Source organism: Erithacus rubecula, assembly GCF_903797595.1.
Source record: "Erithacus rubecula genome assembly, chromosome: 4".
NCBI classification, from domain to species: Eukaryota; Metazoa; Chordata; class Aves; order Passeriformes; family Muscicapidae; genus Erithacus; species Erithacus rubecula.
In genome coordinates, this window is record NC_136686.1 from 4,941,540 (window position 1) to 4,969,525 (window position 27,986).

Sequence of the window (27,986 nt, forward strand, 5' to 3'; positions counted from 1 at the left end):
CCTCCCTTCCTCCCTCCGCCCTCCCTCCTCCCTTCTTCCTCCGCTGCGTTTCCTAGAAAGTTGTATCGGTGTGGCCGTGCAGCGCTAGGACGGTTCGCCCGCTCGAACCGCGGGTGTGTGCCGGACGTGGTGGTGGTTGTGGCGGAGATTTCACCCCGGAGACGCCGCGGAACCCCCACCCCTCAAGGGTCTTTTTTGGGAGGTTTGCTGGTAGCGGGGAGTGCTGTCCCCCTCCGGCTGCAGGGTTAAGGGGGTGCCGGAGCAGGGAGAGCGAGAGACATGGATCTGGCAGCCTGCTGTGCCAGGACATTTCATACTTCGCCCCCATCGTTTGGGTGGGCACCGAGGGGAGCCCGCAGTTCCTCGCAATAAGAAAAGGAGAGGGGAAATTGATCGGGACGGGCTCTCTCAGAAGGCAAGTGTGGAGCGGTTTTAATTTGGTTGCTGGAAGGAAGCAAAAGAGAAGCTGTCATTTGTGTCTGTGTGTCCCTATACGAGGGCCTCCTGGTTCCTTGTTAGCTTATAGAGAGGGGGAAAAAAAAAAAAAAAAGCGTTTGATGTTACGTCTGACCAGCTGCTGTTCTCCATAATAACAAGAGAGAGAACTGCCTGCCCTGGCGAGTTGCGTCACTTCGCTTCAACTTTAGGCTAGAAATCAAGAGAGGGAGAGACAAGTTTCAAGGGAGGCAGGAGCGAGCTGGAAAGCCCTGCCGTCTTCCTCCCACCCACCTACCCCTCCTCCTTTACCCTTCTCCTTTCTCCACCCCCTTCCCCCCTCCCAAAAAAAAAAAAAAAAAAAAAAAAAAAAGGAAAAAAAAAAAAGGAAAAACCTTTCCCATCAGAGAAAGAGGGAGATCTCTTTGGAAACATGGAGCTGCTGTGCTGCGAGGTGGATCCCATGAGGAGAGCTCTGCCTGACCCGAACTTGCTCTACGACGACCGCGTTTTGCACAACTTACTAACCATAGAGGAAAGGTATCTGCCCCAATGCTCCTACTTCAAGTGCGTCCAGAAGGACATCCAGCCCTTCATGAGGAGGATGGTGGCCACTTGGATGCTGGAGGTTCGTACACCCCGGCCCCTCTGCCCCTGGTCACCGGGTGGCGTCTCCTTGTCGCTGCCCCTCCGGTGGGGAAGGGGCGCGGGGGACACCGGCAGCCCGCGGGGGAATCGCCCTTTCCGGGGGGCTCGGGGTGCAGGAGGGGGGGAAGCGCGGCGTGTCGGATGGGGGGGGGGGGAGAGAGAGTGAGAGAGAGAGTTGTAAAAGTCATTGCAATTAAAAGCGAAGAAAATCCGCCTCCGGGAGCGCCTGCGATTGAGGCATTCCTGGGAAAAGGCAGCAGCGCCCGGGGCAGGGCGAGGATCGGGGGGCGCCCGGTGCTCCCCGCGTTCTGCCCGGCCGGGGTTCCGTGGTTCCGTGCCCACGTATGCAGCGGGGAGGACGTGCCTGCTCCTCGCCATGTTGCGCTGCATGCGGGCTCTGCTCGCAGCCGCCCAGCCCGGCTGCCCCCGCTCCTCCCCGGGGGGCTCGGCGGTGCCCCCCGCCCCCGCTGAACGGGACCCCCGGTGTGCCGGGGCCGTGGGGCGAGCGCCGAGCCCCCCTGTTCGCCCCGGGGCTCCCGGCGCGGCGGCAGCGGGCCCGCAGCCCCGCCGGCTCGCCTGCCTTGCGCTGGCCCCCACCAGCCATCCTTTGCCCCTTCGCATCTCCTTTGGGGGGGACCTTTGCCGAGCCAAACCCCGCGGGTTGGAAAGCACAGACTCCCCGCTTGGTTTTCATGTGCGATTTGTGCTTTTTTCTCCGCGGCTCCGATTTTTGGTAAATTTTTAAAAAGAATTTTGCTGCTCGCTGCCTGCTAAAAGGATCCAGGCGGCTCGGGCGCTCTCTCCACCCCACCTCGCCCTCGCTATGTCTCCCGTCCTTCCCCCCCAACGCGGGATTGGGGGCGCAGGGCCGGGGGACACCCGGCGGGGGAATTTTTACAATTGTCGGAAACGATAGGGGATCGTCCCGGGATGCCACCAGCCCCAAAACCGGGACCGCCGGGGAAGTTTTGATATTTTTTATCGATTTTTTGAAAATATGACGAAATAAAAAAAAGAAAAATTGGGTCGCAAAAAAAAAAAAAAAAAAAAAAAAAAAAAAAAAAAAAAAAAAAGTCTGAGGCTGCTCGCTTGCTGCTGGATGGGGCTTTTCGGCTCTCCCACACAGTGTCTTGAATTCATTTCTTACTGAATGAACTAAAGGAATGTGAAAGCCGATTGACAGCCTTCCCAGCCTCTCCACAGATCTCCCCCTCCCCCAAAATTTAGCTCCCCGGGAAACAAAAATAGGAGCAAAAGCAAGGGAAGTAGCGGTCTGTTAGGTGGGTTCACTCATTTATTTATTTTTTCCTTGTCTCTTTCTCTCTTCCCATCCCCGTCTTCCCCCGACCGCCCGTCGTTCCCTCCCCACGCTGCTCCCTTGCAGGTCTGCGAAGAGCAGAAGTGCGAAGAAGAAGTTTTCCCTCTGGCCATGAATTACTTGGACAGATTCTTAGCTGTGGTGCCCACTCGGAAGTGCCATCTGCAGCTGCTGGGGGCGGTGTGCATGTTCCTGGCCTCCAAGCTGAAAGAGACAATCCCCCTCACAGCCGAGAAGCTGTGCATATACACGGACAATTCCATCAAACCCCAAGAGCTGCTGGTAAGCAGCCCCGATTCCTCCTTCCTGTGCGGCACAGCACCCAGCACTTCGCCACCCTTGTAGGAAAGCCCACGCTTTTCGGAGCGGCCGCAGAGTCTCGGGGGTCACCGCCGAGGGCGGGGGGACATCCCTGTCCTCGCCTGGCAGTGCCATGCGCACGGCGCGCCTGTCCGGGCACGGCGCTGCTGCCGGCGGTTCTGGGGCCAGGGGTGGCCGGTCCCCGCCGTGTCCCCGCCGTGTCCCCGCCGTGTCCCCGCCGTGTCCCGCTGTCCCCACGGGGGGACCTCGCCGGGCGCACGTGCACGGGCGGGCGGCGCGGCGGCGCCACCTGGCGGCAGACACGCGGCGGTGCCGGCACCGGGGGGGATCCCGGGATGTTCGGGGGGGAACCGGGATGTTCGAGGGGATCCAAGATGCTCAGGGGACCCCGGGATGCCCGAGGGGACTCCAGGATGGTCAGCCATGCCTGGACACCAACTGATGCCCAGGGAGCTCCACCTGAACACTTTAAAGGATTTCTTCACGATGCAGTGATCAAACACTGAATAGATTGTCTGGATTGTAAGTGATGTGTATGTACATCATGATGTGGAGCGCTGAACATACACCAGGACCCCTTGGTGACATGGATGCTAGGTCAGAGAGATGGCTGCAACCATCTGAGTTGCAGGAGAATTTTTCTTATGAATCACTGGGAATTCCCCCTGGGGAGGGGTTGTGGTTGATAGCTCATGCTTCGAGTGAATTAAAGAGCCTTTCCCTCAAACTCTGCCTGGCTGTCAGGGCCACGAGGTGTCCTGTTGGTGGCACAGATGGGCAAGGGAAGTGCCATGGCCTCCATGTGCAAATATGCAGTGATGTCCCTGCCTTCTTGTGCCACGTGGATTTAAGCGTGTGTTTAAAGAGCTTCCTTGTATTTGGTCCTCTGGGTTGACTGTTCTCTCTCAAAACCTGTCACATCAGTAATGCTGAGAAGAGCAGGCCTGAGTTCACACAGTCACCCTTATGTTCCAACATTTTGCAGGTTTCCTTGAGAAATTAAAAAAAACCCATCTGGTTTCTGCAGCCTTTTGCATATATGTGAGATTTTTCAGGCCATGGAGGGCTCTGTCATAATCCAGCAGGAATGTCCTGTAGGAAAGCAACTTGCTGTTCAAGTGGGCATCTATTCAGGGAAACGACAGCAGAAATGGCATTGTGGGGTCCATGTTTATGGTTTCTCAGCAACGCTGGTTGATGTCTCTGTGGCTGCAAAATTAAAGAACATTTTTTTTTTCCCCTGACTTGCCAGCTCTGTGAGCTCAGCTGGGGCTCCCCACCACGTGGGGCTCCATCAGGCATCATCAGGACTCGGGAACCAGCGCATGGAATTTAGTTAATGGCTAATAGCTGATGGATGAGACAAATGCGAGTTGGAAGCCTGAGCTCTGCTGGCTCTGTGGGGCACTGTGAGGTGCCCAGAACCTGTTTAAATGTTGAAGCAGGCAGCCCATGCAGCCCATGGCTGGATCTGGTGCTGTTTGCACATGGAATCCCATTCCAGGGAATGGCGGTAGTTACGTACACGCCCAAGTTTTCCTTTGATTGCAGTGGGAGTTTTGGGCGTGCAAAGAATCTGGGAATGGCTCCTACATGATTTACTGGCAGATAATTTACACAGGCTACTTCTTGGCTGTGTTGTGTGCGTTTCCTTTCTGTAGAGCCTGTCTTGGAGTAGTTTAAGCACCGTCAGATTTATCTGCAGGACCTTTGGAGTGCAGTTTTGGGAGTGAATGCCATCAAGCCAACTTCCCCAGTTTTGAAAAAAGGAATGTATATCTAGGTTATTTTTGTGCATCGCTGTCCCTAGGGCTTTAAATGGCTATAAAATAAGGACTATAGCCATTTAAAAGAAGTTACTAGGAAAGGACCACAGTGACCTTGGCAATGTCTAATTGCAGGCTAAACTTCTGGGTGGGCATTCAGCACTGGATAAAAAAAAAAAAAAAAAAAAAAAAAAAGTAAAACCTTGGCAGGAGCTGCCAGGTCTCATTATTTTCAGTAGAGCCTGACATTTCTGGTGTTCAAAAAAAAAAAAAAAAAAAAAAGAATATAAAGTCAACAACTTCAAAGCAGTAGAGGCGTATGGAAAAAAGGGTCTGAGCAAAACAAATTCAGCAGTGATAAAGTTATAATAGGAAATAAGCAGAGGTTTTTCACAGGCTTGCTTATGGCTTTTCTTCTCTTTTGCTCTCCCTCTGCAGGAATGGGAGCTGGTGGTGCTGGGGAAGTTGAAGTGGAACCTTGCAGCTGTCACCCCCCATGATTTCATTGAACACATCCTAAGGAAGGTGCCTCTCCCTAAAGACAAGTTGCTTTTGATCCGGAAGCATGCACAAACCTTCATCGCCCTTTGTGCCACAGGTAGGCTCAGCTGCTCTGGCAGGGTGTGCTTGGAAGGGCAGATTTCTTCCTGGTGGTTCCATCCTTACATGATGTGGAAAGAGGAGTTAAATCCCATGGGGCTGTTTGCAAAGGCTGCTGTGAGTCAGGCCCCAGTTTTGTAAGGACAGAGTTCTTGCAGTAGTGACCCGCAGTGCAGCTGAGGTGTGTGGTGCTTTTGAAATGAAGTCTGGTAAGGCTGGATTAGACCATCCTGGGTTTCACTTTGCCCCTTCACTGCTTATTTTAGAGGGCCATGGATCAGTTGCAGGGACAGCTCAAAATACAGAAGCTGTTATGGCACATTAACCCAAAATGTATTGAGCTAATGCATTGAATGAATGTGTACATAAACTTTTCATTAACTGAGCTCTGTCCAGATAAAAGGTAAAATTGTGTGTTTTAACATTTATGTGGTACTACTATATCCCTGAAGCACAGGGAATGGCAGTTTAGAAGGTAATTACTTTAAAAAAAAAGATTTTTTCCTAGCTTTACCCCAAGAAAGCAATAAAACTACTGTGTTTCATAGGAAACCATTGCACTCTCTTTTTTCATACAGCTGGACACAGTTTCTGAAGATTTAGATGAGAATAATTCCCTCTGTGGAAGACAGGCCTTTTAATTTTGACCTGTCTGCAAAACACTGGTTTTTGTATGTGTGTTGTTTTGTTGTTTGGGTTTTTCTTCTCTCAGTTACTTTTACAAAATGAGTGTACTCTGAATTTTCATCCAAAGCGTTAATGGTAAGGCTACTTTTTAGGAGCTATACCTGGACTAGATAAACAGCAGGCAGTGTTTTCCAGAGTCATTATTAAGTAGTGGATGGCTCAGTGTTTGAATTCACCAGTTGGACCTACCTAGTCCTTTGTGATAGGAATTGTTCTGCCTGCACATTTGCAGAGGGGAAAGGAAGACTGGGTGCAACTTCTAGGTTTGAATGTCTGCTTTTCTTGGTCTTTAAAGTGTAGTGACTGCTTTTAAAAAGTTGGCCAATTCTTCCTACCTCATTTGATCTTTTTTAGAGATTTGTGTATGGGCTGTGTTTGGGTAATTGACTTTTTGGTTGCCATGATGCTCACTTTCCCTTCTTTTCCTACTGCTGCATCTCAAATTCTGGTCCACAATCCTTTGCCCTTAAAGTTTCCTATATAACCAAATCATTGCAAGACTGTGGGCTGTGAAAGAGTCTCCAAAGTCCACTTCTTTCCACTCCATGAATTCTTTGGTGGTTAGCTCCATGCTCCAGAAGTCCTTTTACTGAGATCCAGAGCAGTGCCCCCTTTCCAGCCCTCAGCCCAGTCATGCTTTTCCCTCATGTGTGTCCCTCATGTGACCTGCCTCTCATGTTATATATCTACAATGCACGAAATGAAGTCCTTTGTGTGGAGTTTAAAGAGGCTACAAACTGAGATTTTCTCTTAAAAGTCAAAGACATAATTGCTGAGTACAGAGCTTCCCAAAAGTGAGGGCACTGTGGTGCTGGCTGGAGATTTTCTTCTTATCCCATTGTCCACAGACCACTGTGTAGTTTTGAGGAGACCCACAAAACTTTTTCATTTTGACAGCAGAGACCTTACCCAGGCACTCAATCCCACATTCCCACTTTACCTGTGAACTGCTACCTCAATTTCCATTGTGGAAATGTTGTTGTTACTACAGAATTTCCCTTTCACTGCCACTCTTTGAAGAAAAACCCCTTCTCATCAGACTTCCTTCCAGATCCAGTTGTCATTTCCTTTTCTTGTCCTGTTTGCTGCAGAGCTCTCATCACCCTCTCTGTTTCTTCTTTTTCCCTCAGAGCTGCTGCTCTCTGCCAGACTGGGTTAAGCCTGGTGTTTCATTTCCCCATTTGCCTCCTTTCAGCAATAGGACCTCCTGACATGTGGCTCCCTCTTCCCTTGCTCCCCATGTGTGTTTTTTGCCTGGGTTTGACTCTGCTATTCCCAGACCTGACCTGGCTCTCTGGCTAATAGCTCTGGTCTGGAGCACAGCAGTGAATCTCTTTCTGTTTCCTGATTCATCTCAGCACAGCTTTCTCTGCATTCAAGTACTTTTCTTCTTTAAAGTATTGTGCAAAATCTGGCATGTTTTGAGCTTTTCTCCCCTTGCCTTAGTTCTTCTTTACCAACTGCTCCATTTAATTTCCCAGCAAAAATGTTTTACCAGAAATTCCCGGGTGTTCCCTGCCTGTACAGAGCTGGCTTTGATGTCAGTCCTGCAGCGTTTAGTGTCAGCAAATGAAGAAGGCAGCAGCCATGAACAGTTACTGAGTCTTGTGCTGGGTGTGTAGTATTACTGTGATACTCATCCCTGCTCTCCTTTCCATCTGAATGTTCCCCAAAAGGAGTTGATATTCTGTTCTTCTGCATATTCCTTTTAGTCATGTTTGGTCACTTTGGCACTCTCTCCGTTTCTCTGCCTTTTTTTTTGAGCCCAGTTCCTGAAGCAAGCTGCATGGATGTAAACCCACAGCCTCTCCCCAGTCCTTGCAGTGATTAATGATTCACATGAGCATGACTGGAACTGGAATGTCTCCCTCTTTGCCCTTGGTCCCATCAGAACATACGGCTGCTGAGCAGGACAGAAGCTTGTGTGTCCTCTGAATTAAGAATTTCCTTTTCCACTGCTCTGCACTCACTAAGGTTTCAGGGGTCTCCTTCTCCATTAGGAGGGCATGGAAGTGGCATTTTCCTCCAGCTCACTATACAGTAAGAGTGCATAGATGGACACTGTGCACTGGCATGGCCTGATCTGTCACCATGTCATTGTTGCTTCATCCCACTGGTGGCTTCCCCGTGCAAGACAAAATCTCCTTCAGAAGGTTTCAAAATTTTCAAGGCACCAAGAGGATGCATTTGGGGTCTTTAAGTGGTGCTTATGACTTCTCTCTTATGAGGAGAGACTGAGAGAGGTGGGCTTGGTTAGTCTGAAGAAGACTGGGAGTGGATCTCATAAATGCATATCAATATCTCAAAGAGGGGGTCAGAGGATGGTGCCAGGCTCTTTTCAGTGATGCCCAGTGACAGGATGGGGAGCACTGGCCATAAACTGAAACAGAAGTTCTACCTCAGCATAAGGAAGAATTTCTGTACATTGAGGGTGGCAGGGTCCTGGAGCCCTGTTCTCTCAGGGGTTGGTCCTTTGCCTGTGCTGAGCTCCAGGCCAGGGCATCACTGCTGGAAGGAGTGGGAGGGGACAGTGGTTGGTTACAGAGGTGTGTGCAGAGCCTGCCAAGCTGCTGCTGGAAAGATAACTGTGCATTATTTCCTTACACTTATTTCAGTGTGCCCATCATTTCTTCCTGCAGCTTGTTCAGTCACAGATGCACAACTGCTTCCTTGTGTTGCACTCTCAGAGGCTGTGCATGCCACAGGTTTGGTTCAGGATGCCCATTTTTTATGTGAGAGCCTGTAAGGGACTGGTTTTTGAGGGAGGGTGGCCTGTGCATGACAGGCTTTCAGAAGGAGGAGCTATAATGGAGACAGTGATCTCAGTGAGGAGCCTTGCAGGATTTTGGTTGAGTGGCAAGCAAAACCTGGAAGCAAAAACCTTTGCAGACTTGCAGAGATGGAAGGCAGCTTGTGTAGAACCCTGGACGTGGTGTTTCTGTGCCTCAGCTGAGTCCTGTGGCAGGTGGGATGTGCCATGGTGGGTCCAGCACCTCAGCCTGGGTCAGCACAGAGGCAGAGAAAGAGCAGAAAATGTCAGCTTTAAATCAGTTTCATGCGGTGTGCCAAACCTCTGCCCACTGTTTCTGGGACATTAATCATCTACACTTGAAAGCTGAGAAGGCTTTTTTTAACTTGTGGGCCAAATCCTGCATCCTTCTTCAGACAGAACTTCTGTGGAAGTCAATGGGAGTGTTGTCTGAGCAAAGGCTGCAAGATGAGGTCTGCAACCCTGGTAATGGTCTAAGGATGACCACACAGAATGAGTCCTGTTTGCTCCTCAGCATTCCTGCTGGGCAATTCTACTCTGCGCCCCCTTTTCATCCAGTGTAAGTTGTTGGAGCTTGCAAAGTGTGACACAAGTTTTATTTGAGACCTGTTCTTTGCACAGGGGAAGAAAAAAACCTGCAGAGGCTTCATTATGTAAACGTGTTAAGAAATAAAATACATGTTGCAAAGTGGCAACGTTTGCAGGAGCTTCTTAAAATAATACTTTGCACTAATTTATTGCTAGACAAATGAAGGCTCTGGCTTGTTCCAGGGAGAGGCAGCTCATATCAGTGCATTGAGCTTCCCAGCTAATGGAGCCATAAGAACCAAGGAAGTGCCATCAGCAAATAGTCAGGGCCTTGGGAATGTTCCATGACAAGAGGAGGTGGAAAATGGAGAAAGAGAGCATGTGCTGATACAAGCTAGCATCACTTTGGAGCTGCCAGAGGAGTTGCCCTCCATTCTACCAGCTGCACATCTGACATTTTGGGGTTGAGGCACTAACATTATCCTAATCCTTGGTTAGGAAGGTGTAAAATAAGTGCAAATAATAACCAGTGCAAACAGTTGTTCAGAAGTAGTATTTACCATCAGCTAATGAGCATATTGTTGTGAGTGTTCCTCTGCTTTGCATGGGTTGTTGAGTGTGTTTTCCTGTCTTTTCCTCTCTTGGATGGTTGTGATGAAACATTACCATTTAGGATATTTCAGTTGTATAAAGGCCAAATGCTGCTTGCTTTACTGTAGTCCAGGATCAGAGTTAGATGTCTGCCCTCCCACCTACTCAAAAGATGGAAGCACTTGAAAGTTTTGTTTGCTTTGAAGGGTTGAAGAGTCATCTGGTTTTGCCTTTAAAAGTAGAAATAGTTAATGTGAGGAAAATTTGCAGTGTCTTGGAGAAATACAAGAGCAAGAGAAAAAATGGCCATTGCAAATACAATCAACTGTATTAGAAAGAAAAAAGAGTGCCACACTTACCCTGGAACTGCATTTGGATCAAAGCAGACAAGAATTAAATTCACTACTTCCATTGTTTATCTTAGACTTCTCTTTTAAACTTAGATAGTTAAATATAGATCCATGCTTGTCTTCTTAGTACAGCCATTGGCTGGCTGAAGTCCAAGGTTGGCTGTGACCATTATCTGTGTAATTTTAATGTATCAATACTTGTTTTCCTGATGGAGGTAACACACCTTTTTTCCTCCCTTTTTTCCCCCCATCATGGGAAGAATTACCTTCCTTACAACAGCAGTTTCCAACTCTGTAAAGACAGCAGTTTCCATCTCTGTAAATAAATATCTATCAAATTACAGAGATCAAAACTGGCTGCTGAAAAAAAGCCCAGCCAGCAGCCAGATCAGTACCATGGGTTGTTTTAGTAGGTAGAGTTCCCCCACCTGACTTTGGCACACCGAGCACGTCCAGCACTGTTTGTCAGTGCTCTTCTCCTTCCGACGGTTTTATTTGTTGGCTGCAAGTTAAGGCTTCCCCTTGCAGGACCTCTCTGGGTTCCTTCCTCCAGTTCCCTTCTGCTTTGGACTGACTGTCAGCCTTGCATTTTCCTGGCTTGAAGGTAGTGAAGACCACTGGATTGGGAGGGAGCCAGCAGAACAGCTCAGCCGCAGCGCTTGCAGCCTTGGAACCTCGGCATGGATTACGTGTGCTCCACTGGCAGAAAAACCTCCTCGTGCCCTGCCTGTGTCAGCTCCAGGCTGAAAGTGGGGGGCAGGCTCAGGGTACCCTGAATTTGCTGGATGACTCTGCCTGGCTGGTTCACAGGTGGCTGAGTTTCAAAGGGTGCTGTTTCTTGCACTGCCTTTATTTTTTATTTCCAGCGCTGGAGTCGGTGAGGTTGTGCAGGACTGGTCACTTGTTTTTGAGGCTCTTTGGGAAATAGGTGATATTAAAATGGGGATGGAATGGGATGGTTTCTAGTGTTTATTGCCTGGGAATAGAAAGTAAAACAAGTTTTGCTTTCTAACAATCCAGTGTCTTCCCTTGATGTGTTCATATGCTCAGCTTCTTATAGACCACATGCTGTGGCTCTGCTTCTCTAACTTATAACAAATCTCTTTTGTACTTTTCCTGTGGAATGGCATAATCACAGAACATATTAGGTTGGAAAAAACCTCTGAGATCATCAAGCCCAGTTATAAATCTATAAATCACAACAAAGTTAAAGAGTCAGAGCCATGCTTTAGATGCAGGCTCTGGGTGCGTGTTAACCAAGTTTGCACACAGAAGGATTTAGCCCATAGCCTTGCTTCAGGTGTCCAGGGAGAAGAGCTTTTTATAAAATTTCCTGTTTCATCATCTCCTACAAGAATTTGCATATGTTTTCAGCTCCCATTTTTAGCTTCTCTCTCTGTGCCCCCCACCTTTTTTCTCTGTGCTCCCCCTTTAAATTTTTAAAAAAATTTTTTTAATCTCAGGGAAAATGTTTTGGCCTATTTTGGAGGGGGACAGTTTTACCTGAGTGAAAACTGAGTGAGTATGGCAAGGCTTGTCTTGTCATGGTAGAAGCAGAGATAGAGGTTTATAATTGAAAATAGCATGTAAAAAAGCTTGTTTTGAATTTCTCAATGGAATCTAAGAGACTTGGGGGGGGTGGTTCTGCATCCCCTCAGATATGGTACTTAATACTTATGCTTTCATTGCACCTTGACAAACATTTCACGTAGTTATTGCTTTGCTTGAATATGGAAATATGTTAATTATGGCCTTTATTGCGCTGCCTGCTCTTTTCCTCAGCCTTTTCTATTCAACCCTCTAGGTGGCCCAGCACAATGTGGCTTCTTTTCTTTCAATGAGCTCTTTCCACACTAATAGGGTCCAGGGTGATGTGGAGAACCATGTGCACAAAATTGGTGCACCACCCCCCATTCCTTTGTGGGCATGTCAGGTTAAATTCATATCAGCAGGAGGGTCACTGCCATGATTTTCAATAGCTCGAGATGAGGTGATGACTTCAGACAATGGTGCCACACTCTCCAGTTGGAGACACTTGCCTCACCAGTTGCAGTAGTTAATTAATATGCTAAAAATAGAAGCCAGTGATACAAATCGCTGCCTGTTGTACAACAAAGACTGGGCATGTGTAGCTTTGATAGCCAAGTTTATGGTGCTTGTTATGGAGGGAAGTTAGTTTAGAGCTAGAGGCAATGTAAGACTTTCTGGATGCTGAGCTTTAGTCACTCTGGGCCTCTGGCCATTCGCTGGCTGTCTCATTTGCATTATGAATGACATTAAGGGAGCTAACAAGGTTATTGGGCATAGAAATGTTCGCATGTGACCCCACGTGGAAGCAGACCTACAGCAGTGCTAGCTGGCAGGGACACTGTGCCTCTTTATTCAGCTTCCTAGGAAGAGACAGTTTGTGGGAGTGGATCTGAAATCAGCCACGGGAACACCGGCGCTCGGATAGCGCCGAGCTTGTGATGCGAGACGAGGAATTTCGGAGGGCAGGTGGAGCTCTGTCCTTGGCTCAGCCCATTCTGCCTGCACCACCTTTTTTCCTACATCCTGCCTGAAACTCTGGACAGGGAGAGGAAAATTATGGGTAGTCAGTTGTTACCTGTAGTTCCTGTGCATAAGTGAGAGATGGTTGGTACGTCCAAGACCAAACATGGAAGTTGCTTCCCAGCTTAGAGGTCTGGTTATCCCTTCTGTGTTTATATCAATCCACGTGGGGTAAACAGGAAAATTATTTTGATTATATAATCATTAAGCTGGTAGAAGACCTCAAAGTCATGGACTCCAACTCTAACCCAGCACAACTCCAAGTGCCACATCTGCATGTTTTTTGAACACTTCCAGGGATGGTGACTCCACCACTTGCTTGTGCAGCTGGTCCAATGCCTGACCACGCTGAAGAAATTTTTCCTAATATCCAACCTAAACCTCTTCTGGCATGACTTAGGGCTGTTTCATCTTGTCCTGTCCCTGTTCCCTGGGAGCAGAGCCTGACCCACCCCTGGCTGTCCCCTCCTGCCAGGGAGTTGTGCAGAACCTGAAGGTCCCTCCTCAGCTTCTCTTCCTCCCTCAGCTCCTCCTCATGGAAGTGTAATTCCCCTTCCCTCCCCATGTGCTGAGATCAGCATACTCAGGGCTGTGTCCTGCACTGAGAATTTGGGAGTCAAGGTTCTCCTGTTGTCTCACTCGTTAGTGGGGGGCAATATATTTCATTTCCAAGAATCAGCTTTCCTGTGTACAATGTTATTCTTTTACTATTACAATAGTGCATAAATTATTATTGTTATAATAATGGCAGTCCATATTCTTTACTTCAGCCAGTGGGAATTTGCCCTTCAAAAGTGTCTGTCAGAGTGTGATGTCTGGTAGGAGGCAGTTGCAGTGTTGGCCTTGCAGGTGGGAACCTCTTGGTGGCTTTGTGAGACAGAAAAATCCATGTCAGGGTTTCAACTGCTCCTTTTGTCTCCCCACTTCTAACACCACCCCCCTTCTGGTCCATCTGGGTGAATGTTGTGTCCCAAGTGCCATTCTTACTGGACTGTTTCAATCCCAGGGATGTATTCCAGCCTGGAGAAGAACATGCTGTCTCCACAGCTATTGAAGTACGTGCCAGCTCTGAATTTGGGAGGCTGAGAACAGCTCTCCATGTGTCTAAAACCTCAGTGGTTGCACAGACATCAGCAGGGCTACAGAATTTGTGAACAGAGGGGATTTGGGATCTGCAGCTGGGCAGTTCTCTGTAATCTGTTTTTATTGATGGAATGTATTGCTTGTGGTTTATTTCTTATTATATATTACTTTGGTTTACTCTTCCTTCTACTCCAGTTCCTCCATCTGAAAACTGGTAGAAAAAGGTTTGCTAAATACTGAAAATTGGTGGAGAAAGGTTTGTTAATGAGTTACTGTTGAACCAAAGAACTTGCAAACCAAATTTCATTTTAGGAATATATCAAGATGTGGGAGATCTGGTATTTAGCAAGATAAACTAGTGGTGATAAACCAGTGTCTGTGGCAGTATCACAAACCATAAAATTGCCTTATAAATATCACAGGATTTTGTTTTAATTTCTGATTTGACAGATGTGTGAGGAGAAGTTCTGAAGTGTATTTTCAGCTTGTTTATTAAGAAGCAGTAGTAGTAATGACAAGTGTGATCTTTGTTCTTTGATTTCATAGCTATGGGCTGTAAGTGTTCTCACTTCCTAATTGCTAAGGTAGTAAAGATGAACCGTTAATTAAAATCCCTTTCCTGGACAGGTCTTTAAATGCTCGAATTAATTAACTCTTTAAAAATTGACGTGACTAAAAATCTCATTTTGGGCCTTTGTGATACCTTGTTCCAGTTAGTTTTCTGGTTATACAGAGAGGCCTAATGTGACCAAGACCCAAATTTCTGACATAAATTACAGAAAGCCTCCTTCTTCTCTTTCCTTTTCTTTAAAACTAAGGAAAGACTATTAAAAATTGTCCAGGTTTACTTTATGCATCAGTGAGAATAAAAGACTGAGCCGCATTTCCATTTTAATTTGCAGGTCTGTTCCCCCTCCTTTGACTGCTTGTGATGAGCAGTGTGACTAATGAGCTCCATGGGACCAAAAAGAGTGGCACTTTTCCCTTTCTTCTACTTCCCCGGGTTTTATTCTTGGGTGTGGTTTTTTTTATGTTGCTCGCCTCTGATGTTTTGCAGCTTTTCTGGTCTGGGCTTGGACTAATTCCCAGATCTGTTCTTGCAGATTTTAACTTTGCCATGTACCCACCATCAATGATAGCAACTGGAAGTGTGGGAGCAGCCATCTGTGGCCTTCAGCTCGATGATGGGGACAGCCTCACGGACCTCCTGGCCAAGATCACAAACACAGATGTGGTGAGTGTCCCACATTCCTCTTCTCCTTTCACTTCCCAGGGCGTAGTGGGGAGCTGGGTCTGATCCTGAAGCTGAGTGGAGTGAAGGAGGGGGTTGCTTGTGCAGGGAGTGAGCTGCAGGTGTGGGTCCAGCACTTTGGTTTGAGTCCCCAGAGCTCCTTGATCTCCTGGAATTCAGTTTTTATTCAGGCTCAGTAGGGAGAGCCTGTTTTGCTTGCCCAGGAGCCCTGGGTGGTGGGGTGAGCAGGCAGCATTGCCTGGGGTTGTGCTGCTGTTGGTCCTGTGCTTGCAACTTTGAAACTGCACCTCTGGCCCTCCTTCAGGTATCACCTAAGAATTCTTGGCTTGGAGGAAGTCAATAATGAGCTAATTTCAAGGCAGGACATGGGACAGACACAACTCAAGCTGTCCTTAATGTGTGCTAATTTGTTTTTAATTCACAGAGTAAATATGTGGCATTATTGCATCTGTGATAGCATTGTTAAATGAAGATTTGGGATTGTGATTTGGTTAAAAGAAGTAATTAGTCCACTTTACTTAAAAGAGGAAAATTTTGGTATGTTTTTACTAAAATCAAATTGATCGTGATTTTCAAATGCAGTTCTGAGGTTTCCCATTTATTTTAATTCAAATTGGATTTGCACAGAAAAAGGAATATTTCCAATTCAGAGTGCTTGAAGTCTAAACCAAAGAATCACAGAATGGCCTGGGTTAGAAGGGACCTTAAAGATCATCCAGTTCCAACCCCCTGCCATGGGCAGGGACACCTCCCACTATCCCAGTTGCTCAGAGCCCCATCCAGCCTGGCCTTGGACACTGCCAAGGATGGGGCAGCCACAGCTGCTCTGGGCAAACTGTGCCAGGGCCTCACCACCCACACAGGGAACAGTTTCTTCCTCATATCCCATCTAAACCTGCTCTCTGTCACTTTGGAGCCATTCCCCCTTGTCCTGTATTTTTGGGAGGAATATTTTTCTAGGTCTTTTCTCTGTGAATTTTGTATTGTGAAAATACAAAAGGGCCCAGGACTGGAAGCTTTCATGCCATATGATAAAACTTTAGAGAGAGAGAGAAGCAGCTGAAAATGGGGTCTCAGAGAAGCATGGGGCAGGCTTAGCAATAGGTAGTAATACCAGCCTCATGTGTAAAATGTATTGTTGGAAAAAATGTACTGTCTGGATTGTGTAAGAGCTGGCCCAAGGCTGTGCTAATAAAGAGTAAAGACTATTGTAATGCATTTTACACTGGAACTTAATTAAAGTTGAATGAAGAGCTTCAGTTCTCTCACTTCCGAATTTCTGATGCCTGAGAGCTGTTCCTGCAGTGGCACAATTTAATTCATTGTCACTGTGTGAATGATTTTGTTTTCCAGTGGGGGATTAGGGAAGAGGGAGAAATGAGAGTTGCTGGGCTTTAGGACCATCATGCAGAAGAAAAGTGGGGAAGTCACAGAAATGAGCAGTTCTGCAGAGGAAAACCTTCTGGTGGCCCCCTGTGCCTCGTGGTAGCCCACAGGAACCATCAGGCAGCTGGGGAAGAGTTCTTCCCAGCCAGAGGGTGCCAGGGCTTCTGCTTTTTTTTTTTTTTTTTTTTTTTTTTTTTTTTTTTTTTTTTTTTTTGTTTTGGAGTGTGTGATTGCTTAGCATGGAAACAGATGATAGGACTTTCCCACTGGCTTTTCAAAAAATGTCACTGTCTGAGGTGAAGCATGAAAAATCTCAGCTTCAAAGCTGCAAGCAGATGAAAAGAAAAAATGGTAATGAAACCCTGATGCAACTTAAGTGCAGAGAGCTTTTCTGAACTTTCAGTGTTTTATAATGATAATTTAAGGGTGCAGTCTATTTGCTGGGAAATGACAGCATTTAACCAGGAGGCTGAAATCAATGGTGTTATTTTAGATTCACATTAGTGTAACTGAAACTGGAGTTTGGCATTTGCAACTAAAATGAATGCTTTTAATGGATGCTTCATTAAGAATTAGACCAAAAATACGTTATTAATAAACAATATGTAATTCAGAGCCCAGCTGTTGGATAAGCCAGCACGAGTGTCTCTGTCAAAAACACATTGGTGTTGGATATCCTTGTATGAATCCAGAGCAGTGCCCCAGACCTGATGGGATTCCACTGTCATTTTAGGGATAACCAGTTATTTCTGGCAAATAGCTGCCCTGGGTTGTTTGGTGAGGGCTGAATTTCAGGCTGGAGAAAGTGTGACAACAGGGTCAGGCAAACCCTGGTTTCATTACTCCTTCCACTGACCAAAATGAACAGCAGGGAGCTGCTCTTGGAGAAGCTCAGCAGCCTGAAGGGTAGTGAAAGTAGCTCTGCATGGTACATCTGAACTTCTCTGGTTGTTACTGTCCCTTAGAGTCACAGAGAGCTAATTCCACACAACTGAGGGACAGGATTCTCCCCTTCTACTCAGAGCAGGTCACAGAATTGACAAAGGGAACTGGAGCAGCTCCCCTGTGGAGACAGGACAGGAGAGTTGGGGCTATTCAGCTTGGAAAACAGAAAGTTATGTGGAGACCTCAGAGCACCTTCCAGCATCTTAATGGGTTACAGGAAAGCAGGAGAGGGACTTTTCATCAGGAACTGTAGTAACAGGACAAGGGAGAATGGGTTCAAACTGAAAAGGGAGTAGGTTTAGATTGGATATTGGGAAGAAATTAGGAATTAGAATTAGGATTAGGATTAGAATTAGAGTTAGAATTAGAGTTAGAGAGGGTGGTGAGGCCCTGGCACAGGTTTCCCAGAGAAACTGTCTGCCCCATCCTTGGAGATGTTCAAAGCCAGGTTAGGTAAGACTCTGAGCAACCTGGTCTAGAGCAAAGTGTCCCTGCTCATAGCAGAGGGGTGGAACAAGATTGCCTTTAAGGTCTCTTTGAACCCAAACCATTCTGTGCCTCTGATTCTAACTTCACACAGCTCTGCAGGATGGGGATTGCATGTTCCAGCCTGTGCTCCTGCCAGGGGCTGGGAACATTTCCTTTGTGGTTGCTTGAAGAGGAGAGGCTGGTGAGCGAAGAGTTAACAGACCTACTGGCAGGAAGCTGCAGAGCTCCCCTGTGCATCTCTTGGTGGGTCATTGCAAAGAAAAAATAAACAGCTCAGGAAGTCAGGAATTCCCATAGCATCCCAGACCAGCACTCCAGTGTGAGCAGTATCCTGTCCCTGGTGGAGGCAGCTGCTTTGGAGGAGGATACAAGCATCCCTGCTGTGCACAATTACGGGATGTGAGGAAGTATAGCTGCATGGGTCGGGCACATTTTAAGACCTTGCAATCAATATTCTGCTTTGCTTGAGGCTTTTCTTCGGTAAATCTATTCCCTGACCTCCTGGAAGAGCAGCCATCCAGGTTGCATCTGGATGACACCCGGAGTTGGTCTCCCCAGCATCAGCAGCCAGGGAGAGGTTTTCAGGCAGAGGCAATGCTGGTATGTGGGCAGAAGTCATCCCTGAAAGTCTGTTCCCATATGGTAACTGGTGTGTATTGAGTGGTTTGGAAAATCTAAAGCATATTTAAGGGCCTGAAGTAGAAAAAAAGTAAGGAACCAAGCATTTCTTGAAGGCTTGTCGAAAGAGCTGGCTGTGAGCCCTTAAAAATGTGGAGTGGGACTGTTTTGAAGACTGGATCCATAATAAATGGCATTTAAAATATCTCCACTTACACGTGCCACATATGTCAGTGCAGGGATTTTTTTTATTCCCAAAATCCCTTCATAAAGATCTGCAGATTTCTGCACAGAAACGGAAGTGAAGACCCACCATGCTCAAGAACTGAGAGCTGCAATAAAAAAAAATCATGGAAATCTATCTTGAATGGATCACATTTGAACATTGTCCCTACAGCACATACACCATTTATCCCCTCCTTTGTAGTGCCTAGAGCCTGTGGTTTTGGAAGCAAGAAACAGGACTCGCTGTATCTTATCCTGCCTTATTTGTTGCAGACCGCATTTTGTATGCAAGGAAACAACAGGCAAAATAGCCTCCCAGAGAAAGGAAGAATGAGATAGTTTCCTAAGTTGTCTTTGCCTGAGTTGGCAGCTGCTCCGTTTCATTCAGCTTTTTGTTCCCCAGTGAGCGCTGTGCGTGTGGAGCAACAATGGGGTGATGCAGTGACACCGCGGGCTCATGGCGGAGTTCCGTCGGGTCCATTGACAGGAGCGGCTCCGGAGCAGCTCCCATGGCTCCAGCAGGGAATCCCTGCTCGGCTCCTGCAGCTCTGTAATGCAGGCAGCTCCTCCCAGCTTTTGGAAAACCCCCTTTTGCACTGAACAGTCAGGGTGGTTGTTACAACAGCAAAAATCCTACTCCTTCATGCCTTTCCGTCTTTCCGCTTTTCCACTTTTCCATCTTTCCACCTTTCCACCTTTTCACATCTTCAAAGTATTACCTGGTAGAGATTACCAGAGATCCCAAATCACACTGAGCAAAGAGTATCATGGCATCTGCCCCTGCATATTGCTGGTGTGTTGGCTTTACTCTCTCTTTTCCCAGTTCTGAAAACATTGTTCTCTCCTATTTGCAACGAGAAATACCCGCAGCAGCAACAGGAAACCAGACAAACTGAGTGGTGAAGCAGACAGTGGAACTGAATCTAGAAAAGACACTGTTGAAACTGCTGAAAAGACCAAAAAAATTGCAGAGAAGAATGCCCTGTATTTCAGATTCTTAATCTTAGTCACCTTATTTATTGCATTATTGCAATAATGAGGCAACAGTAAGTGGAAAAACTCTGGCATGAATTAGATTTTGCATTATTTTCTTTATTTGTTTTGTTTTTTGAGTGAAATGTCCTTGTTAGTCTACATGAAGTGTCCTTTTCAAATTACTATTTTCTGTACTTCCAGATGGAAAAAGAGACATAGGCACTTATCTGTGATTGATACTCTTTGTTACAGTAGCAAAAACACACATTCAGGAGGGAAAATATTTCTGTTTTTTAACTGCATCCATTAGATGCGAGATCACTGTAAATACAGTAAATGGATAAGATATTCCCACAGCAGCTTTCCAGGCTCTTGCTTTGGAGAAGGTCAGTGAGGTAAAGGCCAGTGCTCAGCACACAAAGGCCCCACTTTGGGAAGGAATCCCTGTTTATGTCAACAATGAAGCATGTGCTTTGGAGAGGGCTGAATTGGGGCTTAAATGTGAACCAGTGGAGGAATCCAGCCAGCTTTTGTGTGTAGGAGTACAGATGACATGTTCCACACTGGAATTTATGTAAATCCCAACTCTTTAGTGCATGTCTGATTGCTGCTTTCTTGGATGATCCCAGCAGTGCATACATGAACAATGAGTTCTGTCATTTTGGGTATCTCTAGCATCCTTTCTATTTATCAACCCAGACCCTGCACCTAAAAAATACCCTTTTCTGATTTCCCTTTTGCAATTAGTTTTTTTTTTTTTTTTTTTTTTAAAGGAAGAGATTGGGGGCCTTAACACTTATTTGTGAAGTAATTAATATATATGTGGAAAGCTAATCACCCTTTAACACAAAATGCCAGATGGTTTTCTCAGCATTCCCAGCTTTGGGATTTTAGTATTCCCAGTGCAAAGAAAGAGCTTTTGAGTTGAGTTGAGTTGAGTTGAGTTGAGTTGAGTTGAGTTGAGTTGATTGGGAGGCCTTTCCTCATAGCTTGCCAATGAACCATAAATCCCAGTTTAAAAGTAGAAACTGGTGGCCAGTATAGGATATATGGATACCACAGAAGTGTTTTGAAAAGTTCAAGAAAGTGAATTATGTGTAATATTCTGCAGGATTGAAATTGAAATTTTCAATGATTATTGACTTGAATAAGTAATTTATGTCATAGAGCTGCTGATTCCTCCTTCCAGTTATTTTAACTGCCAGCATTTCCATCACAGCCATGAGGCTGCCCCTCATCAGACACAGGAAAGCTTTTTTTCCTTCAAATATATTTCAAGTGTGCTAGTAAAATCACCTAAGGATGAAAGAATTTCAGAATGAACAAAAAAAAAAAAAAAAAAAAAGAAACCCCAAAGTTAATTGCCTTTTTAATTCTCTACATGCTGAAGTAAAAATAAAACTATGGAATGGAAAGTACCAAAACTATTTTAATCATTAAAACTACTAGACCATATAGAAGAATGGGGAAGTTGTTCCATGTGACACACAGTTTAAAAAGTTTTTTATGAAAACAACAAAGGCAAACCCTGCCAGTACTCTGAAGGAATGGCCTAGTCCTTGTATTGCAAAATCTGGGGTCATACTGCAGTGCATTATAGTGTTCTTTCCAGGAAGATTTGTTGAAAATAATGCAACTCATGGGTTTTTTCTTTGATATGTTCTTAAAACTTAAATCTCTGTTGTCAGGGCCATCTAGAGCTTGCAAAATGAAAAGTCCACCAGTAAAATATGTACACATGCAGCAAATCCCCATGAAATTTGGAGGGGTTAAAAATACTGTCATGGGAAGGCCAGGCTGTTTGTCCTGATGGGTTTTTAGTAGTTTTTTGTATTGTGTCCCTTAGCTTTGGATTGACAGAAAGTTCCAGTGATGCACTCATCTATACAAAAAAGCCACTTGCCTTATCGCACTGTGACAGCTGGGCTGATAAAATACTTGAAATTAGGATTTTTTTTCTTTTCACCTGAGAGATTTAACATCCAAGGAGTTTTAGTATGCAAATAGCAACACTTTTTTGGAAAACTGTTCCATGCTGAGTGCAGTGTGCTGATAATTTTTACTGTAAGCTTCTTTGTTTTAAAGAATTTGGTGGTTTTAAATTCAAAACCTAAGTGTAGACCAGAGAAAGAATACAAAGTGGCTTGTGTATTCTCATATGAAATAAAACCCATGTGACAATTCCAGTCGAGGTCACTTTATAGATTTTGTGTTTAGAATGAAGACACCAGAAATGACCCATTTCTCCATGGGTTTACCTGAAATGAGTCATCATGCTGCTCATCAGAAGTCTATAAAGTGATGGTGTAAATGACCTTACATGAGGGTGTTTAGGAACAGACAAAGCTGCCTCCAAATGCTGGAGCCTCATGTTCTGCATGTCACCACCCTTCCTTCCCCAAGCCTGCCTGCAAGGAAATTGCCTCATTAAGCTTTTCAGACTGAAGCTGCTTTAAAAAAAAAAATCTGGCTTGTTTTCAGAAGGACACAGTTCTTTCAAACTGTGGTTTAAAAGAAGAGGTTCTTACACCCAAAAAAAGCACATTATGAGTGTCATCTGTTAGAAGAGTCTCCAAACTGGAGCCCCCACAATTGAAAATGCCTCGATCCATACAGTGATTTGTTGCCATTGCCCTCTTACATACAGGTGAATGCTTACAATGGACCTAAAGCCCTCCCTAGCTGATAATGGGGCATTTTCTTTATCTGAGGACAGGATTTTGCAGCCAGCAGCTGCTGGCTGGTAGCCAAGAAAAATGGGTGTTCATTACCCACCTGAGCTAGTTGTGCCCACCATGAACGTCAGCGTCGCCAGCAGAACAGATCCTCTTCAACAGATGTGTTTTTCCCAGTCAGGCTGGGATAACAAATCAGTCCTCCAGTCATGAATATTTCTAACTCTCCCCAATAATCAGGTACTGTGTAGAAAAAGGGATGTGCTGGTCAGAGCCCAACTCCTCAGTGTTGCAGTCACATCCCATAGTGAATAAGAATGAAAACCAGTGGTAATATATATGTTTTTTCCTATTTTCTCCTAATTAGATTTGCATTTTTAATACCTGAATCTAGAAACACATGGCCATAATCTGAATAATCAATTAATCTGTTGTGCCATTTCTTATTATTAAACTCTGGAATGTTCTTTAGAATTCTTATTCAAATGGAATAAAGGCTGCATAGAATATACTCCTTTTTGATGAACTCTTTCTCCATCGACTTATTCTTTCCCACTGACTTGTTCTGAAGAACATCTATTTCTGTATTTATATTTCATGTTTATTGTGAGACTCCTGATGGACAGGCTCCCATATTTATGTTGCTGTACTGTACCCTGCTTTTTCTCTGAATGTTCTGTAGTTTATAATGCAGTGGTCTCTGGGAATTGGTTGTATGTTCAGAAAATGATTAGACATGGCTCTCAGTGCTCTGGTTGTCAAGGTGGTGTTTGCTCAAAGGTTGGACTCAATGATCTCAGAGGTCTTTTCCAACCTAAATGATTCTACAATTCAGTAATGCAGCTGTGTGTTTGGGGCTTGTGTGAATTTTCACAGATAAACTGACCTTTTTACCTCTGCCTAGGGGACCCAAATGTGTGACAGATAAAACTCAGCCTCAGAGGGCCATGATTGTTCAGAGACCTGAAAACTTCTCCAATTTCTCAGCAGTTTGCTTTGTATGAAGTGCATCTGTCTATGTGATCTTGGTACAGCACATAGAGGTTATTTCAGGATAAAATTGCAACTTTTTTTTTGTTATACTTAGGTTCCTGCTCAAGAAGACCACATGAATCACATAATCATAGAGTCATGGAATGGCTTGGGTTGGAAAGGACCTTAAGGTTCATCCAGTTACAGCCCCCTGCTGTGGGCAGGGACACCTGCCACTATCTCAGGTTGCTCAGAGCCCCATCCAGCCTGGCCTTGGACACTTCCAGGGATGGGGCAGCCACAGCTTCTCTGGGAAACCTGTTGATGAAAGACCAGAAAAATATTAAGATTTAGAGCCTAATAAATACAGCATGAACAGTGTTTAACCCAGGGAGTTTGTACACAGTGTTTACCTCCCAGAATTCAAGGTTGATTCGTGTCAGAGTAGGCAAAAAACAAAACACCTTTATCTTTACTAATAGATAAACTTGCTTTCTTTTTTCTAGGACTGCCTTAAAGCTTGTCAGGAACAGATCGAGGCGGTGCTCGTGAACAGCCTGCAGCAAGTCAGGCAGCAGCAGCAGCAGAGCAATGCCTCCAAGACAGTGGATGAACTGGACCAGGCCAGCACTCCCACAGATGTGAGAGACATCAACCTGTGAGGACATCAGCACGCAAAATCACGCTTGCTCCCCTAGACCCTTTATTTTTGTTATTATTTTTAGAGTGATTTTTTTTTTTAATCTGCTCCCACATAGAACATATTTAAAGCTCTTTTAGTTATAAAGAAAAACAAAAAAAAAAGTACAAAAACTGAATAATGAAAAAAAAAAAGCATTTGGTGCCTGTGATGTTCTACAGAAGGGAATCCCATGATATATTTGGTAATTGCTATTTGATTATGTATCAGTGATATTAAATGCTTATAAAAGCATACAAAGTAGCTAGATCAATGTAAGCCTGCATTTGTGGGAACAAAGTAGAGTATACTTGTCTGTGTATTATGTACTAGTGCATACACCCCTTTTTTAGATTTAAGAAAGGAATCGTGTGTGCGATTTTATGGCTTGACTAGATTGCAAAGCAATAGAATAAGGGGTTTAGGGCAAAGTGGGAAAAGATCCCTGAAGCAATTGAACCATTTTGAATGCAGAAGAGATTTGCTATCTGTCACCTCTGTTATTAGTCAGAAGTGTTTGTTGGATCTCTGTATGTTAGTTTTGTTTACTCTTGCTGTCTGTGGTAGCTGCTACCTAAGAAAGAAGATGCTTTATTTTACCAGCCAGAAGAGCAGGTGTCTTTTGGGCTTTTTTTTTCAGTTGGTTTATTTTCTTTTTTTATTTGTTGTTTTTTTCTGCTTTTCCCCCAACTTCCCCTCTGCCCCTCTTGACTTTTTATCTACTTTTCCTTCTGAAATGGTTCATTCTAAACACAGCAGCATCTTTGGCATGAGGGCAATTCTGTTCACCCAGCCGTGGGCCGAGCCAAAGTTCCCAAGTGTTCACGGTCAGTGGGGGGAATGCACGCATTAATCCCGACCTGTGGGCTGGGCAGACCACCTCCAGCCTTTGGATTGCAAGATGTGGTGGATCATCCAGGAAAAGCATTATATTCCTTTACAGTGCTAATGCTTCATGTCCATGTTAAGGTCTGGCAGCTTCGTAGCTTGGCCACAAAGACATTTAAATGATGCTCTTTCCATCTTCCCTTGTAATAGCCCCTCACTGTGTTAAAGAAGATGAGGTTTGGTTTGTTTCCTCGTCTCTCTTCCCCCCCACTCCCCCCTGCACACTTTTTCAGCATTTCATTAACTTTATTGATCCACAGTGAGCGTTTTTGTAAACCATTTCATTCGAAAAGCACTTTGAAAATTGTTCCTAAGGGATTAAATGAGATGGTTTATGACAATTTTGCCGAGGAAAGAAAAAAAAAATCTGAAAAAAAATAAAAAAAAAAAAGAAAAAAATAAAAGAAAAAAAAAAAAAAGGAAAGAAAGAAGTCACAAAAGCAAGGCTTTGTATAGCTTTTTATAGTCAATATTTTCCAGTATCTGGTGTACTCGGTTAGCTGCGGTGTTGCTGGAAATACCAACACCCGCTTCAGATGACATTCCTGTCATGACATTCCGGATAAAAGCCTGACCATCTGTATTGTTCAGTGTCACAGAAGGATCTTAATACCACCTGCATGTTTATCTATGGACAAGGAAAGAAAATTGCAACAGCCATGGTGGTAAACATCGAGGTGCATGACTTGGAGTTTTATTACAAAGGTGTATTCAGTGTACTTGAATTTATTTTCCTGCTCCACCTGTAACGAAGAGGCATTTAGATGGCAAAGGAGTTGGAGCAACTTTTGGGTTTTTTTTTTATTTTTTGTTTTTTGGGTTTTTTCTTTTGGGGTTTTTTTTTAGTTTTGTTTTTTTTGTTTTGGTTTTTTTTTTTTTTTTTTTGCACAATTGTATTAACAGTTTGCAGATATCCAGTATGAAGCTGTTGGTTGAAATGTTAATGTTTGCATTTTTAACACAAAAATCCAGAAAGAACATGCTACTTTGAAGAATATTATATGTATGGACTCAGCCTGTTTGGCTAGATGAGGGTAGAAAATGGAGTAAGATTCTAAGGTTTTGTTGTTTATTTGGTTTTGGGGGGGTTTTTGGTTTTGTTTTTTTTTTTTTTTTTGCGCTGCTAAGAAGCTATGATTTGTTTCATTCTTATTCACATTAACAGTACTTAGCTGTATTGTTTCACTGAGTGTGCTGCTATTTTATAAACATTTTTATAATATATTATTTTACTGCTTAAATTTCAAATCCTGAAGTAGATGGTTAAGTGGAGATATGATGAGTTCTTTGATTTACTGGAAATGCCCTGTACAGGTTTTTTTTTTTTTTTTCCCCTAATAGCGTGTTCATGATTATTTTTTTTATTTTATTTTATTTTTTCCTTCTTCTTCCTTTTTTTTTAATCTCCTTCCTTCCTGATCACATCCTGCAAAGATGGTATACTTACCTCAGGTTTGCTGGACAAGAAATGGTTCCCATTTTCACAATACCTCACACAGTGACAGTTTGGTTGCCCCGGGACCCGCTGGGGAGAGGTTGCAAGCAGCCGAGGCAGGGCACTGCCTCCTTTTTGGTCTCTGGTATCTTTTTCATAGTGGAAAAAATGCATTGACTCTCCACTGGTGAGCAGGTCTGTCCTCCCCAAAGCTGTTTCTGGGCACAGCCTTGGCCTTTCCTCCCACTTCGATGTTCTGCTTTGGGAGCACCCGGAATTCCATGGCTGTGTCTCTGTCCTGGAGGGAAGAGGTAGCTGATGTTGTTGGAGCAAGACTGTGGAGCCACATGCAGATCAGATCAGATCATTCCTGCTCTGTGGCTTCATGGGGAGCTGTGCCAGGTCCTGATGGTGGGGTGACCTCTCTGAGTGCTGGCACCATGTCCATCACAGTGGTGTGGTTTGCTCCGTGCCATGGGCCAGGTGTAGGCAGGACCTGGGTTTAGGGTGCCTGCCCCTGCTCTTTGTCCAGCCTCCTGCACACCCCAGTCCCACAGTGGCCGTGGGATCACAGGGATGATCCCTGCAGAGGATCACAGGGGTGATCCCACAGTGTCTCCCCTCTGCAGAACTGAAGGGGCAGGGGCTGAGAGCCATCCCTCTGTTTGGCTCCTCTACAGCAGGATGAGGGCGAGCTGTGCTGGAAGGGGCAGCACCATTCAGCATTCCCAATCCCCTGCGGGGTCCTGGTGGGTCTGTGTGTGTCCCCACCAGGCTGAGGAGTGTCCCCGGCTGCGGTGCCATGCTCAGCAAGTGCCAGTCCTCTGGTTACAGTGTACTGTATGTCTGAAGGCTGCAAACCCTTCAACTTGAGCGCTTTCACAGTAGCTTTCAGAATAAAATGACTGCCTCGTACTCTCTTTTAACAGATGTTAAAGGAAGTGTGTTGTTACTGCAAATGAGGTGTGAGATTCTCCTCCCTGAACTGCAGAAATTGTAAACCTCCCATCTGATTGATTTAAAAAGAATAGAAAAGGTCTTGCTAATTCTGCCTTCCCAAGTGCCAAAGGATTGGTACAGTTGCTAAAAGCATTTCTCTCTCAGCTTCCTATTGATGGTACTTTGATGATCTCCTCCTCCTTTGAGTTCCTGTAGTGTAGGAGCACTTCATAATGTATTTATTTGTATTTCCAACATGCTTGTGAAAGAGAAAAATAACCATTAATCCCATGTCAATGTCAATGATTTATGTTTGAGTAATCGGACAGCCCTTAATTACTCAGCAAACCACCTGGCCATTGGATTTTTTCCACTATGTTTATTACCATGTTCTCATGTACCTCAGAAATCACTCTCGGTTGCACAGTTTCTGTTCTCAAACTTTTTTGGGTTTTGTTTAGTTTTTTTTTTTTGTTTGTTTTTTTGTTTTTTTTTCTTTTTTTTTTTTTTGTTTGTTTTTTTTTTTTTTGCTTTATTGAGTGTGATGCCATATCAAGTCAACGTTATTCTCTCACAAATGTGCTCTTTAAGAGGTGTGGATGTTTATGTGGTCAGGGGATGCTAGAAAGTGTGGTAGTAGACATCAGTGTAAACAAAAGTATTTAGAAAGTACACGAGGTTGTTTTTGATGGGTAAGACTCTGATACGGTGTAGTCTTGATTGCCTTTTAAAAGGTCTTTGTTCAGTGTTGTCATTTTTATTAATAACCTATTGTTTTGACTAGTTTAAAGATGGTTCTAAGAAAAGTGTTTTGGCGGGATTAGGGATGCTGTATGGACAATAAACTCACCTTGACCTAAA

The 27,986-nt window shown here is 44.9% G+C and overlaps 2 protein-coding genes across 3 annotated transcripts in view; both read left to right on the top strand.

Annotated features, from left to right (window-relative positions):
- The window catches only part of RAD51AP1 (RAD51 associated protein 1), a 193,932-nt gene that overhangs the window by 88,079 nt on the left and 77,867 nt on the right, over positions 1-27,986 (top strand). The gene's annotated exons all lie outside the window — the stretch shown is intronic.
- Positions 51-27,986, top strand: CCND2 (cyclin D2). Of its 2 annotated transcripts, XR_013774046.1 has the most exons (6): positions 51-1,063; positions 2,468-2,683; positions 4,927-5,086; positions 14,751-14,881; positions 23,691-26,798; positions 26,900-27,986. XR_013774046.1 is itself a non-coding variant. In XM_079304261.1 (5 exons), the coding sequence occupies exons 1-5, from the start codon at positions 869-871 to the stop codon at positions 23,844-23,846; spliced, it is 858 nt and encodes a 285-aa protein (XP_079160387.1). In that variant the 5' UTR covers positions 51-868; the 3' UTR covers positions 23,847-27,986. The 2 variants fall into 2 exon arrangements, 1 of the variants encoding a protein (XP_079160387.1); XM_079304261.1 differs by having other exon boundaries at positions 23,691-27,986.